Below are 14,021 nucleotides of genomic sequence, written 5' to 3'. Positions count from 1 at the left end.
GATAGATAGATAGATAGATAGATACTTTATTAATCCCAAGGGGAAAGTAATTTTTAAAGTAATAAATTTATCTCTACAGCACAACACGGTCCAACCCGAAGAGAGGCATCAGAAAGGCTAAGAGGGACTACAGGAGAAGGATTGAAGAGCACCTGGACAGTAGTAACAGCAGGCAGGTTTGACTGGGAGTCCAGCACTTTACCAACTACAGGACCAGCCATGGAGCTGCTGAAGGTGACGCCTCAATGGCAGTGGAGATTAACCACTTTTTTGTTCACTTTGAGGTGGAACTACCAGAGGCAGCTGTCACACATGCAGCAGCAGCTCACAACAACATCACCCCCTGCCTTAGGGTGGAGGAACACGAGGTGAGACACTCATTCCAGGCTGTCAATCCTAGGAAGGCAGCAGGTCCCGACAGTGTCCCTGGACGTGTGTTGAGGAACTGTGCAGAGCAGCTGGCTGGGGTCTTCACAAAGATCTTTAACCTGTTACTGTCCCAGGCTTCATTTCCTCCCTGTCTGAAATCCTCCATCTTACTCCCTTTACCAAAACAATCACCCATAACCTGCCTGAATGACTATCGGCCAGTAGCGCTCAGTGTTGATGAAGTGTTTTGAGAGACTGGTCCAGAAGTCATATAATGTCACCTTTGATGCACACCAATTTGCTTACAGGGCTAACAGGTCTACTGAGGACGCTGTTACTGCTGCTCTCCATGCTACCCTGTCCCACCTGGAGCACCAGGGGAGCTACGCACGTCTCCTCTTTATTGATTTTAGCTCTGCTTTTAACACCATCCTCCCTCACAGATTGGTGTGCAAGCTGTTAGCCCTGGGACTCCCGTATTCCACCTGTCTATGGATTAAAGACTTCCTGACAGACCGCACACAAAGGGTTAGGGTGGGCCCTCACATCTCCTCGGCCATCAGCATCAGCACCGGCTCTCCTCAGGGCTGTGTACTGAGCCCCCTGCTCTTCACACTTTACACACATGACTGCGGCCCCGCCCACCACAGCAACACCATCATCAAATTTTCAGACGACACCACTGTGGTGGGGCACATCTCTGGGGAGGATGAATCCACCTACAGGGATGAAGTGGAGCGGCTGACAACATGGTGCACTGACAACAACATGCTCCTGAACACAAGTAAGACCAAAGAGCTTGTTGTGGACTTCAGGAAAAAGAAAACGGACATCAGCCACTCTACATCGGAGGGGACTGTGTGGAGATGGTGTCAGACTTCCGCCTCCTGGGAGTCCACATCATGGACCTGGGGTGTGAACACAGCTGAGCTGGCGAAGAAGGCTCAGCAGAGGCTTTATTCCCTGAGAGTCCTCAGGACAAATAACATCCCCCAAGAACTGCTGTTGTCCTTCTATCGCTGCTGTATTGAGAGTATCCTGTGCTACTGCCTCTGTGTGGGGTTTTCCAGCTGCACAAAGCGCAGAGGAACACACTTCAGCGTATCGTAAAGATGGCCCAGCAGATCATCAGCTGTTCTTTACCCTCTCTGGATGAACTGCACAGCTCACACTGCCTCAGGAAAGCAGAAAGTATCTTAAAAGACTCCTCACACCTCCTCACACCCTGCTCATGACATCAGGCAAAAGATAGAGGAGCATCAAAACAAAGACTAACAGACTGAATAACAGTTTCTAGGTCACTGAATGCCACCTCATCACCTTCAATGCAGCAGGGCAATAGATGACATCTTGTGCAATAGTGTTTCATGTGAAATGAAGGTCTTATGTTGAATGTTTGTGTTCTACCTCATTTCTTCTTATTCTTTCTTATCCTTTTGTAATTATATTTATTTATATTTTGACACTGCAGGGACTGCACCTAATTTCATTGTATTTGTTACAATGACAATAAAGATATTCTGATTCTGATTCTGACTAGATCACCACTAACGTATAGCATCCACCTGGATGAGGCAACTGCAGCCATTCTTGTGCCAGTATGCTAACCACGCATTAGCTGTTAGGTGGTGAAGGGGTGAGGGATAGTTAGTCAGTTAGATACAGTGGATGATTAGGGGTCCAGAATGACCAAGCTTGTGGTGGGCAATTTGATCAGGACATTGGGATACAACCTACTTTTTATGAAGGATGCCCAGAGACCTTTTATGACCACAGAGAGTCAGCACCTTGATATTATGTTTCATCCGAAAGACAACACCATATTTACAGCACAGTGTCCCCATTGCTGCACTGGGGCATTGGGATCCACTTTCAGACGACAGGGTAAGTGCTCCCTGCAGGCCTCACCTACACCTCTTCCAGCAGCAACCCAAGCTTTTCCTTGATGGCTTCCCATCCAACTACTTCTTTAACCTCAGCAATAAATGAGCACTTATAGCAGCGCTTCACCTTATCCAGGACAACACCATTATAGGTCACCATTCTTTTGGTGATGTATTTAATTCAGATAGCAGGTCAACTCTAAACCCCTCTTACAATAATGACAGATGAAGCATTATCAAAAAATTAATATTAAAAAGATGATCTAGCACAACAGACAAAGCGAAGAACAAATGTAATAAATCAATTATATTGAAATCACAAAAAATAAACGGCAATAATTGGATCTGTGGCCATAAACACCCCCACCCCAACACATACAGTACACAAATAACACATAAGGAAAAAATCTTTGACAACAGACAACACACAATGTCCACCGATTTGTATTTCTTCTTAAATGAAATTTTAGTCTCCTTTTCTTTTTTGCGTGGAGTCTAAAGCGCTCTCCCAGAACAAAAAGATTGTTCACAGCTCATCCAATCTCGATCCCTTTAATGGTCCTGTCCATTTCTTTTTGTAGCATGTCAGCTTAGGAATAACTATGCCGGGAAACTGTTCTAGATGGTCACCTTCAAAACTGTAAACCTGACTGGCCTTGAATGGTCCACGCCTGTATCCTCCAACATAAAGCTTGTGTTCTGTATTGTTCCTCCTTTCCTACCTCTTCTCACACCTTTTTAATTGTGGCAATCTCACAGAAATTGTTACAACTGACTGTATCTCACAAAGGTCCTCCCCATTTGCCGTCTGCACAGCATGCCTGTTTTATTCCTTCCATTTTTTACTTTCTTGTATACGAAGTATAGGGAAAGTATTGTAATAATGCAAAAATTAAATTTCGAGATTTTCACGAATCTTAACGTTTTAGACCTCCCTGAGTCCAATTTACTTTCTTGTAGGGAAAGTATTGTAATCGTCCAAAAATCTGATTTAGAAATTTTGACGATTCTTAATGTTTTAGATCTCAATGAATCAGAACATATAATTTTTGGAGTTATGTCTGTGTGTGTATGTGTATGTAAACATAATAACTTGAGTACGCTATCATTTAGGTCAACCAAGTTTCGCATACAACTTTTAGGTACAAAACGCAGATTTCTATCAACTAACCGGAAGTGGAATATTTTTATTCATGCAGCTGCAGTGTCCAATTTATTTACCTTTATAATGATTGTCCATCCATCCATCCATCCATTTTCCAACCCGCTGAATCCGAACACAGGGTCACGGGGGTCTGCTGGAGCCAATCCCAGCCAACACAGGGCACAAGGCAGAAAACAATCCTGGGCAGGGTGCCAACCCACCGCAGGACACACACAAACACACCCACACACCAAGCACACACTAGGGCCAATTTAGAATCGCCAATCCACCTAACCTGCATGTCTTTGGAATGTGGGAGGAAACCGGAGCACCCGGAGGAAACCCACGCAGACACGGGGAGAACATGCAAACTCCACGCAGGGAGGACCCGGGAATCGAACCCAGGTCCCCAGATCTCCCAACTGCGAGGCAGCAGCGCTACCCACTGTGCCACCGTGCCGCCTATAATGATTGTTCAGTATATTATTAATTTGATTTGATTTGTTATTGATGAGCCTTGAGGAACTCCGGGCGTATCTCATCCACCCCCGGGGCCCTGCCACCAAGGAGTTTTTTGACCACCTCGGTGACCTCAGTCCCAGAGATGGGGGAGCCCACCTCCGAGTCCCCAGGCTCTGTTTCCTCATTGGAAGGCATGTTAGTGGGATTGAGGAGGTCTTCGAAGTACTCCCCCCACCGACCCACAACGTCCCGAGTCGAGGTCAGCAGCGCACCATCCCCTCCATATACAGTGTTGACACTGCACTGCTTCCCCATCCTGAGACGCCGGACGGTGGACCAGAATCTCCTCGAAGCCGTCCGAAAGTTGTTCTCCATGGCCTCCCCAAACTCCTCCCTGGATGTTGTAGGGCTGTCTTGGTTGACACGTCTCTGCAACATCGCGTGGACATCAGGGACAGTGCCTCTGGATTGGCAGACCGGGATGGTGGTCCCCCTCTTTAAGAAAGGGGACCGGAGGGTGTGTTCCAACTACAGAGGGATCACACTCCTCAGCCTCCCTGGAAAAGTCTATTCGGGGGTTCTGGAGAGGAGGGTCCGTCAGATAGTTGAACCTCGGATTCAGGAGGAACAGTGTGGTTTTCGTCCTGGTTGCGGAACAGTGGACCAGCACTACACCCTTAGCAGAATCCTGGAGGGTGCATGGGAGTTCGCCCAACCAGTCTACATGTGTTTTGTGGACTTGGAAAAGGCATTCGACCGTGTCCCACTGGGAATCCTGTGGGCGGTGCTCCGGGAGTATGGGGTACCGGACCCCCTGATGAGGGCTGTTCGGTCCCTGTACAACCGGTGTCAGAGCTTGGTCCGCATTGCCGGCAGTAAGTCAAACCCATTTCCAGTGAGAGTTGGACTCCGCCAGGGCTGCCATTTGTCACCGATTCTGTTCATGGACAGAATTTCTAGGCACAGCCAGGGTGTTGAGGGGGTCCTTTTTGCAGATGATGTTGTCCTGTTTGCTTCATCAGGCCGTGATCTTCAGCTCTCTCTGGATCGGTTCGCAGCTGAGTGTGAAGCGGCTGGGATGGGAATCAGCACCTCCAGATCCGAGACCATGGTCCTCAGCCAGAAAAGGGTGGAGTGCCCTCTTAGGGTTGGGAGCGAGATCCTGCCTCAAGTGGAGGAGTTCAAGCATCTCGGGGTCTTGTTCACGAGTGAGGGAAGAATGGAGCGTGAGATCGACAGGCGGATCGGTGTGGCGTCCGCAGTGATGCGGGCTCTGCATCGGTCTGTCGTGGTGAAAAAGGAGCTGAGCCGTAAGGCAAAGCTCTCAATTTACCAGTCGATCTATGCTCCTACCCTCACCTGTGGTCATGAGCTATTGGTAGTGACCGAATGAACGAGATCACGAATACAAGCGGCTGAAATGAGTTTCCTCCGCAGGGTGTCTGGGCTTTCCCTTAAAGATAGGGTGAGAAGCTCAGTCATCCGGGAGGGGCTCAGAGTAGAGCCGCTGCTCCTCCGCATCGAGAGGAGTCAGATGAGGTGGCTCGGGCATCTGATCAGGATGCCTCCTGGACGCCTCCCTGGTGAGGTGTTCCGGGCACGTCCAACCGGGAGGAGGCCCCGGGGAAGACCCAGGACACGCTGGAGGGACTATGTCTCCCGGCTGGCCTGGGAACACCTCGGGATTCTCCCAGAAGAGCTAGAAGAAGTGGCCGGAGAGAGGGAAGTCTGGGTATCTCTGCTCAAGCTGCTGCCCCCGCGACCCGACCTCGGATAAGCGGAAGAGGATGGATGGATGGATGGATTGTTATTGATGGTTCTTTACTGTACATAATATAAAAATATACTCATTGTCTTGCGGTTTACTCCTCATATATCCATCCCCATATCTGAGTATACGAGAAAGTCTAGGGGAGACCACTCCCGATTTTTAGATATGTGCTTGGGTGGTGACAGGGTTTACATTGAGGAGAACCCAGAGTGACAGAAGACAAACCAGAAAATGTGGCAGTGCTACGATCTTTACATTTTTGTTTCCCACAGTGTAAAGGTACAGTGAGGCTGTACCTGTACTTTTCTGTGTCATTGTGATTTTAGAGCAATACAATACCATCTTGTGCGGTAAAACAATTAATTGATGTTGACACATAAATAACTGCTTGAATGTAAGTTTATGTGGATTTAATTAAGTAAAATCATTGTTTTAGCCATTTATTGTATTACAGATTTTGACTTTTGATGCTCACTATTAGTCATAGCTGCTGCCCTAACAATTATGATGCTAGCGGTTACGTTTTTTTTTTCTTCCATTTCACAATTAAACTTCCTCCTTTCAATAATTTCGTGTTCCAAGTTTGTTTCTTTTGTTTTCCTTTTTGCAAAGCAGTCTGGCATCTCCATGTTTGCTTCTCTCTCAGTCCTTCACATTGCTTCCCTGTTGTTGTTTCCCTTCGGTCTCAGCTTTTAAATCCTAGCTGAAGATTCACAACTTCAGTTGAGCACACCCTGACTAGAGCTGCTGATTAGCTGTGCATACTGCATCTTTGTGGTTGGTCATTAGTACTAAAACATAAGTAATATGATATTTATAATCTGTTACTAACCACTTGCCTGCTCTCTTTCTCGGTATTCTCATGTGGCACTTGGTGCCACAGCCCTACTTCCAAGTTATTTGCCTGCCTATGGAAAAGTCATCTCAGATAAAGGAGCACTGAAATCATCAGGTAGAAGGGTCCTTTCATCAGATCGGCTGGCCCAGCACTGACTCAGCTGTGGAATGGCCAGTAGGGCTTGTTGGTTGAGGTTTTCAGTACTCTGAACAAATCTGAATCCTATTATGTGATATCATCTATCCTTTCATTCTGTTTTATAGCTTGTACTATTACTATTGTACTATTGTTTTATATTCCCAAGGTGGCCATCAAGCTCTGTGAAGAGAATTACTTGTGTTCTGTTTTGTGTGTTGTATTTACCCCATTTTCTGACACTCATTGCGTGCCCAACCTACTTGGAAAGGAATCTCTCGCTCTCTCTCTGAATTGACTTTCCCAAGATTTCTTCTATTCTAGTTTTTCCTTTACAAAGGTTTATTTGGAGATTTTTTCTTTTCTTTTTAGGGAGTCAAGGCTGGGGGGGGCTGTCAAAAAACAGGGCCTGTTATGGCCCATTATGCCACTCCTTGTGTGATTGTGGGCTCTACAAAAAATAAATTGTTGCAGTTATTCTGTCTGGGCTCCATCTCTGCTAAGTTCATTTTAGCCTCTCACTGGAAATCTCCTGACTCACTGTCTGTAAACTTCTGGAAATTTCGTTTCTTTACTCTAATCCTACTTGAACTTTCAGTAGTGCAGATCAATGGTGTGGAAGATTAATTTTAGGGTAACATAGCCTTTCATCTTAAAGAAATAGCATCAAGGGTTAATAAATGTCAGAAACCTTTGCAGGCCTATCAGGAAACCAGATAAAGGTGAAGTAAACAGCAAATTGTACTGAAAGATGACTAAGAAATCAGCAGATGTCCTGTAAACAACAGAATGAACAGTTGTGATATGCACAGAAATTTCAAGGATGGTGGCTGAACTCAAGGGAAAAATGAAGAACTAGAATATTATATAATAAACTTTTATTTTATACTAGTTGTGTAAGCCTGTGCTGTAAAAAGCCTGGGCTCCTAGAAACTATTGAAATTGTCAGAAAAAAAATTGAAACGCAGAGTCGGCGGTTTTATTTTGCAGACGTGCTCACCCCCCATGTTTATCGGCGGCTAAGCGAGTTTCTCTTTCCTCTGTGGTTTCACTTTGGAGACGGAGTCACTTTCTTTCAGCTTCATGCTGTAACCTCGTACTTCTTTCTTTTTCTGACTCGTTAACTTCGAGCCGCCTTACCAGCACTTTGAGCTTCATGCTGTGGCCTCACACTTCCAGGCCAGACAGACAGACACACACACTACCACACAAAGATGTTTATATATAAGATAAGTTGTTTGGGTGTAAATCAACAAACCAACCAGAGCAAATGTATGCATTGATTGAAACTGTATGTAAATTCAGTAGTTTATCAAATTAATCTCTATTCTTTGCTTCTCTGATCATTCTGACCAGGCTGTAACAGGCTGCTTTTGAAGAATGCTCTGTCTAAGGCATTTTGCCGAAGAGTAATTAAATGATATCATGAACAGCTTTTCTCCTGCCTGATTATGGATTTGTCCTGTTAAAGGATGTTTCTTTCTTTATTAAGATGTTAAATTTCTACCACAATGGATCAGCTAACTCCAATATAGAGAAGTGGAAAGCTGCTGTGCACTTGGTTCAGAGCTGGTTGGCCTAGTGATCCATGTCACATCACTAATCTTCATTTCTAATTCTCCCCTTTTGCTTTCTCTTCAGGGGTTTGCTGTGTCTTTCTGGTTTTTCTCACCAATCTGTGTGTGCATCAGTAGTTTTTAGTTCAATATAGAACTCTTTTCACAGGGAATTTACAGGATTTGGGTAGCAATAAGAGTAAATGTAAGATCTGTATTTAAAAAAATAAAAAAGGCTCTGTTACACTCTGAAGCTCTGAAGAGCACAAAGAGGAAATTTACCAGCAAAGAAAGTCCAACTTGAACAAAATCTCAATACGGTAATCCAAGGCAAGGTCAAACACAGAGCAGAAGTTTAAACATCCAGAAAAGAAAATAAGCCAAAGGCACAACAAAATGCACAAGAATCACTCATCACTCCCTAGCGCATTCAAGATGAACCACCAGGATCTGTGGGAAACCCTCGCCTTTATAGAGCTGAGGGAAAACCCTGGTGGTGATGGGCAGGTGGTCCCACCTTTTATGGAACCACACAAAAGAAACTACGCACATGACAAGGGCTTAGAGAAGAAATCAAAATCAAGAAATAATGCAAATAATCAACAAAGTAACATTGACATAGGCTAAAAAACATAAAAACGAACAACTAACTGAACCCCAGCCAGGCTGAAATATAACATTCAGGGAAAGTTGTGCTGTCAACACAAACAAAATGATCACATAATTCAGAAAATGATAGATTTACTCTTGTATGCACAGACATCTTTGTAAATATTTGCCGATAATGTGTTCCTTTTTCAAAATTCATATTTTTTTTAGAGATTATTGAACTTAAAAAAAAGATTTGATCACATCAAAAAAAAGCTATACCGCATTAAATGATTTTCAGTCAAAAAGCTTCATTTACATTTTCCCATTGGGATTAATAAAGTATCTATCTATCTATCTATCTATCTATCTATCTATCTATCTATCTATCTATCTATCTATCTATCTATCTATCTATCTATCTATCTATCTACATACAGTGCATCCAGAAAGTATTCCCAGCGCTTCATCACTTTGTCCACATTTTGTTATGTTACAGCCTTATTCCAAAATGGATTAAATTCATTTTTTTCCTCAGAATTCTACACACAACACCCCATAATGACAACGTGAAAAAAGTTTACTTGAGGTTTTTGCAAATTTATTAAAAATAAAAAAACTGATAAATCCCATGTCCTTAAGTATTCACAGCCTTTGCTCAATACTTTGTCGATGCCCCTTTGGCAGCAATTCCAGCCTCAAGTCTTTTTGAATATGATGCCACAAGCTTGGCACACCTGTCCTTGGCCAGTTTGGCCCATTCCTCTTTGCAGCACCTCTCAAGCTCCATCAGGTTGGATGGGAAGCGTCGGTGCACAGCCATTTTAAGATCTCTCCAGAGATGTTCAATCAGATTCAAGTCTGGGCTCTGGCTGGGCCACTCAAGGACATTCACAGAGTTGTCCTGAAGCCACTCCTTTGATATCTTGGCTGTGTGCTTAGGGTCGTTGTCCTGCTGAAGATGAACTGTTGCCCCAGTCTGAGGTCAAGAGCGCTCTGGAGCAGGTTTTCATCCAGGATGTCTCTGTACATTGCTGCAGTCATCTTTCCCTTTATCCTGACTAGTCTCCCAGTTCCTGCTGCTGAAAAACATCCCCACAGCATGATGCTGCCACCACCATGCTTCACTGTAGGGATGGTGCCAGGTTTCCACCAAATGTGACGCCTGGCATTCACACCAAAGAGTTCAATCTTTGTCTCATCAGACCAGAGAATTTTCTTTCTCATGGTCTGAGAGTCCTTCTGGTGCCTTTTGGCAAATTCCAGATGGGCTGCCATGTGTTTTTACTAAGGAGTGGCTTCCACCTGGCCACTCTACCATACAGGCCTGATTGGTGGATTGCCGCAGAGATGGTTGTCCTTCTGGAAGGTTCTCCTCTCTCCACAGAGGACCTCTGAAGCTCTGACAGGTTGACTATTGAGTTCTTGGTCACCTCCCTGACTAAGGCCCTTCTCCCCTAATCGTTTAGATTAGATGGCCGGCCAGCTCTAGGAAGAGTCCTATTGGTTTCGAACTTCTCCCACTTACGGATGATGGAGGCCACTGTGCTCATTGGGACCTTCAAAGCAGCAGAAATTTTTCTGTAACCTTTCCCAGATTTGTGCCTTGAGACAATCCTGTCTCGGAAGTCTACAGACAATTCCTTTGACTTCATGCTTGGTTTGTGCTCTGACATGAACTGTCAACTGTGGGACCTTATATAGACAGGTGTGTGCCTTTCCAAATCATGTCCATCCAACTGAATTTACCACAGGTGGACTCCAATTAAGCTGCAGAAACATCTCAAGGATGATCAGGGGAAACAGGATGCACCTGAGCTCGATTTTGAGCTTCATGGCAAAGGCTTTGAATACTTATGTACACGTGGTTTCTCAATTTTTTTATTTTTAATAAATTTGCAAAAATCTCAAGTAAACTTTTTTCACGTTATCATTATGGGGTGTTGTGTGTAGAATTCTGAGGAAAAAAATGAATTTAATCCATTTTGGAATAAGGCTGTAACATAACAAAATGTGGAAAAAGTGATGCGCTGTGAATACTTTCTGGATGCACTGTAAACTAAGTCAATCGGAGGCAGTCTGATCCCATGAAGCTGATCCCCTATTGTGACATCCTCAATGAAGTCTGTGACTCACTCAAATAACATCAGACAGGTTGGATTTTGTCTTTAGTCGTCGGTGGGGATGCTGTATGCAGAAGATCTGACAACCAATGAATGTTCACCCAGAAGTACAATGCATAGAATGAAATGATGAGGAGAAAGGAACACACGTATTTTGAACTTCACAAATAAAAGAGAGGCTTGCCATTCTGACATCTTGTTTTTATATTCTAAAACTGAAGGGTGGAAAGAAAAAAGGGCTGAGACTGCAACTGAACTCAATGTACCAGTTAACCCTTTGTACAGTGCCAACTCCACCAGGCAGCACAGGGGCTTTGGACCTCACAAACAGAAGAGATGCCTCTCTGCCTAATATCTTGTGTTTTACATATCATGGCAGAATGGAAAACAGAAAATAAAAGGCAGAGATTGCTGCTGATCTCACCCTTTGTACAGTGCTGCTTCAAGCAGCACGTTATTGGCAATTATAACAAGGCGTAAACACGACTGAGCTGGAAGATCAATGCTGAGTCGATATGGTAGAAATGGGCAGTAATTTTCAGTAAACCGGCAACAAGATCAGTGACTGTGGTTGGCAAATCTGACATATCCCACAGCTAGAAGTTACATAATATAACATGAACTTTAGGTTCACATCACAAGTGATCCAATAACATGATAAAACACAGATGTTCTTCACCAAATCATAAAATAGCTTCAAAATAGCACTCAAGTGCTTACCTGATTTTGGGCAGTAGCCCCACTGTTTGTCTTCATCAAAATTACTCGTGGTGGCACACCATGGCAGCCTCCGGTCTTCATTATACGTAATGCAATAGCTGTAGGACTTTCCCTGGTAGACAAATGGAAACACGCAGGGGCCACCCTTAGCATTTCCACCTGTCGTCGGAGTCGCTGTTAAAGACAGAGAGAGCGAAGGAGAGAACAGTCAGGGCTTTGTAGATAACAGCAACTTTGTCTCCTTAATGAAAGAAATAGTGAGAAGTAGTTTATGTTTAATGCTTAAAATCTAAAGCTTTCAATATCTTTATATCTGTTTTGTTTTTAATTTGACCCACTTACCTTCAAAATTCAAACTGACCATTTGCAGTCTCAGGCTTGGTTACTCATAAATGATGTATTCCTCTCAGCTGTGTATAATTTAAAATATGCTTATTGTTTTATTTAAACTTCTAGGCTTTTTCTTGCACAGTCAAGTGAAAAAGTAAGTTGAAAATTGTTGACTTTTTCAGAATATCTGGTTAGGCAAACATCAGGGGCCTTGTTTATAAAAGTTTGCATGGATCTGAATGTAAAAATATGTGCACACCAAAAAACAGTAAAATGAGCATACCTAAAACTAAAATAAAATAAATATAAAAACTTATAAAAAAACTTTATAAAATTATAAAAAATGTGCATATGCACATCCATCCATCCATTTTCCAACCCGCTGAATCCGAACACAGGGTCACGGGGGTCTGCTGGAGCCAATCCCAGCCAACACAGGGCACAAGGCAGGAACCAATCCCGGGCAGGGTGCCAAGCGTATGCACATTTCTATGCAATTTACCATTTATAATTCACAATGCCTACTGCATGCACCTCCTATGTATGGAGAATACTAATCAACCTCATACATTCGCAATTACGGTTCTGCAGAACTTCATTGGCTGGTAGACCAGCGTCCTCCTAACAAATGACACATTAAATTGACATGGTGTATTCATTCTCAGAACTTAACAAAAATACAGATTTGTTACGTAGAAAAAGTAATTCCATCCCTACATTCATCACCACTTCAGATCTATCAGATTAGAGTCAGATGTTCCAGATGACATGCCAATAATCTGAACCTCTTTGTAGAGTATGCAGATGGACCTTACTGCCTTAAATTAAAATGCAGATATCAAGGGTCTGGTGTTCTCTTTGGTTTTGACTTTGTGGTGTCCTCATGCCAAGACCAAAAGAGCTCTCGGATGTCCTCAGAAAGAAGGTTTTGGATGCTTATGAGTCTGGCAAGGAATTTGAAAAGACCATCAAATTATTTGAGATGAATCGCTCCACTGTAAGGAAAGCATCTACAAGTGGTATAGATTCCAAACGACTGCTATTTTGTCCAGGATCGGTCAACCCAGCAAATTCAGCCCAAGAGCTGACCATTTGATAGTAAAAGCCGTCTCCAAGAACACCAAAATTTCACAGCAGGATCTGCAGATAAATCTTGCAACAGCTGGTGTTAAAGTGCATGTATCTACCATCAGAAGGATATTGGACAAATTTGACAAGCATGTGAAGTGTGCAAGGAGAAAGCCTTTGCTGTCATTAGAGCAATGCTAAAGTTTGCCGTTGAACATCTAAGGCAAAGAACAGACCTTCAGGAACAATGTGCACTGGACAGATGACTTAAAGACAGAATTCTTTGGCCACATTAACAATAAACATGTTTGACAGTGTTTCTGGAGAAGAACCTCATATCAGCTGTAAAACATGGTGGTGGAAATGTTCTGGTTTGGGATTGCTTTGCTGCATCAGGGCCTGGGCCGCTGGCAGTCAACAAGTCAACTGTGAATTCTTCATCATATCAAAGTGTGCTTAAAAAGAATGTGAGGCCATCTGTACAGAAGTTGAAGTTGAACCAGAAATGGACCTCTCAACATGATAATGATCCAATGTACACTAGCAAAACCATCAAGGAATGGCTTCAAAAAGAAGAAATGGACTGGTCTCTTCAGAGTCCTGAACTGAATCCCATTGAAATGCAATTAGGGATTTGAAACTGATAGGACATGCAATAAAACCCACAAACATCTTGCAACTGAAGGAATTTTACATGCAGGAATGTTCAACATTTTCAGAGACTTGTTGGCAGTTAAACAAAATGCCCACAAGAAGTCATGTCTGCTTAAGAGGGCAATTGCAGCTTCTGAGGCGAATGGTAAACTTACATTTTCCTTAGTAGACCTTAACATCTATTGAAATTTTGTGATTAAAAAAGTACATTTTTCAAATATATAGCCTTTATCTGTAGGCACCATCTGTACGAAGATCTACAGTTTGCCTGTCCATTTATGCTGAAAAATTCAACAGTTTCCATGGGGTGTACTTACTTTTTCACACCAGTGTAGCTAAAGTGCAATATAAATCATTAATTCCTTTTTTCATTCCAAAAT

General features: G+C 43.4%; 1 protein-coding gene across 1 annotated transcript in view; it reads right to left on the bottom strand.

Annotated features, from left to right (window-relative positions):
• LOC114647714 (uncharacterized) overlaps positions 1 to 14,021 on the bottom strand; it is a 165,201-nt gene that overhangs the window by 134,321 nt on the left and 16,859 nt on the right. Inside the window, exon 3 of the mRNA XM_051924291.1 lies at positions 11,590 to 11,763. Coding sequence (XP_051780251.1) covers positions 11,590 to 11,763 — 174 coding nt within the window. The remainder of the gene's footprint in view (positions 1 to 11,589; positions 11,764 to 14,021) is intronic.

Source organism: Erpetoichthys calabaricus, chromosome 3 (assembly GCF_900747795.2).
Source record: "Erpetoichthys calabaricus chromosome 3, fErpCal1.3, whole genome shotgun sequence".
Taxonomy (NCBI): Eukaryota; Metazoa; Chordata; class Cladistia; order Polypteriformes; family Polypteridae; genus Erpetoichthys; species Erpetoichthys calabaricus.
The sequence above is the reverse complement of the archived record's forward strand: the minus strand, read 5'-3'. Positions and strand labels throughout refer to the sequence as shown.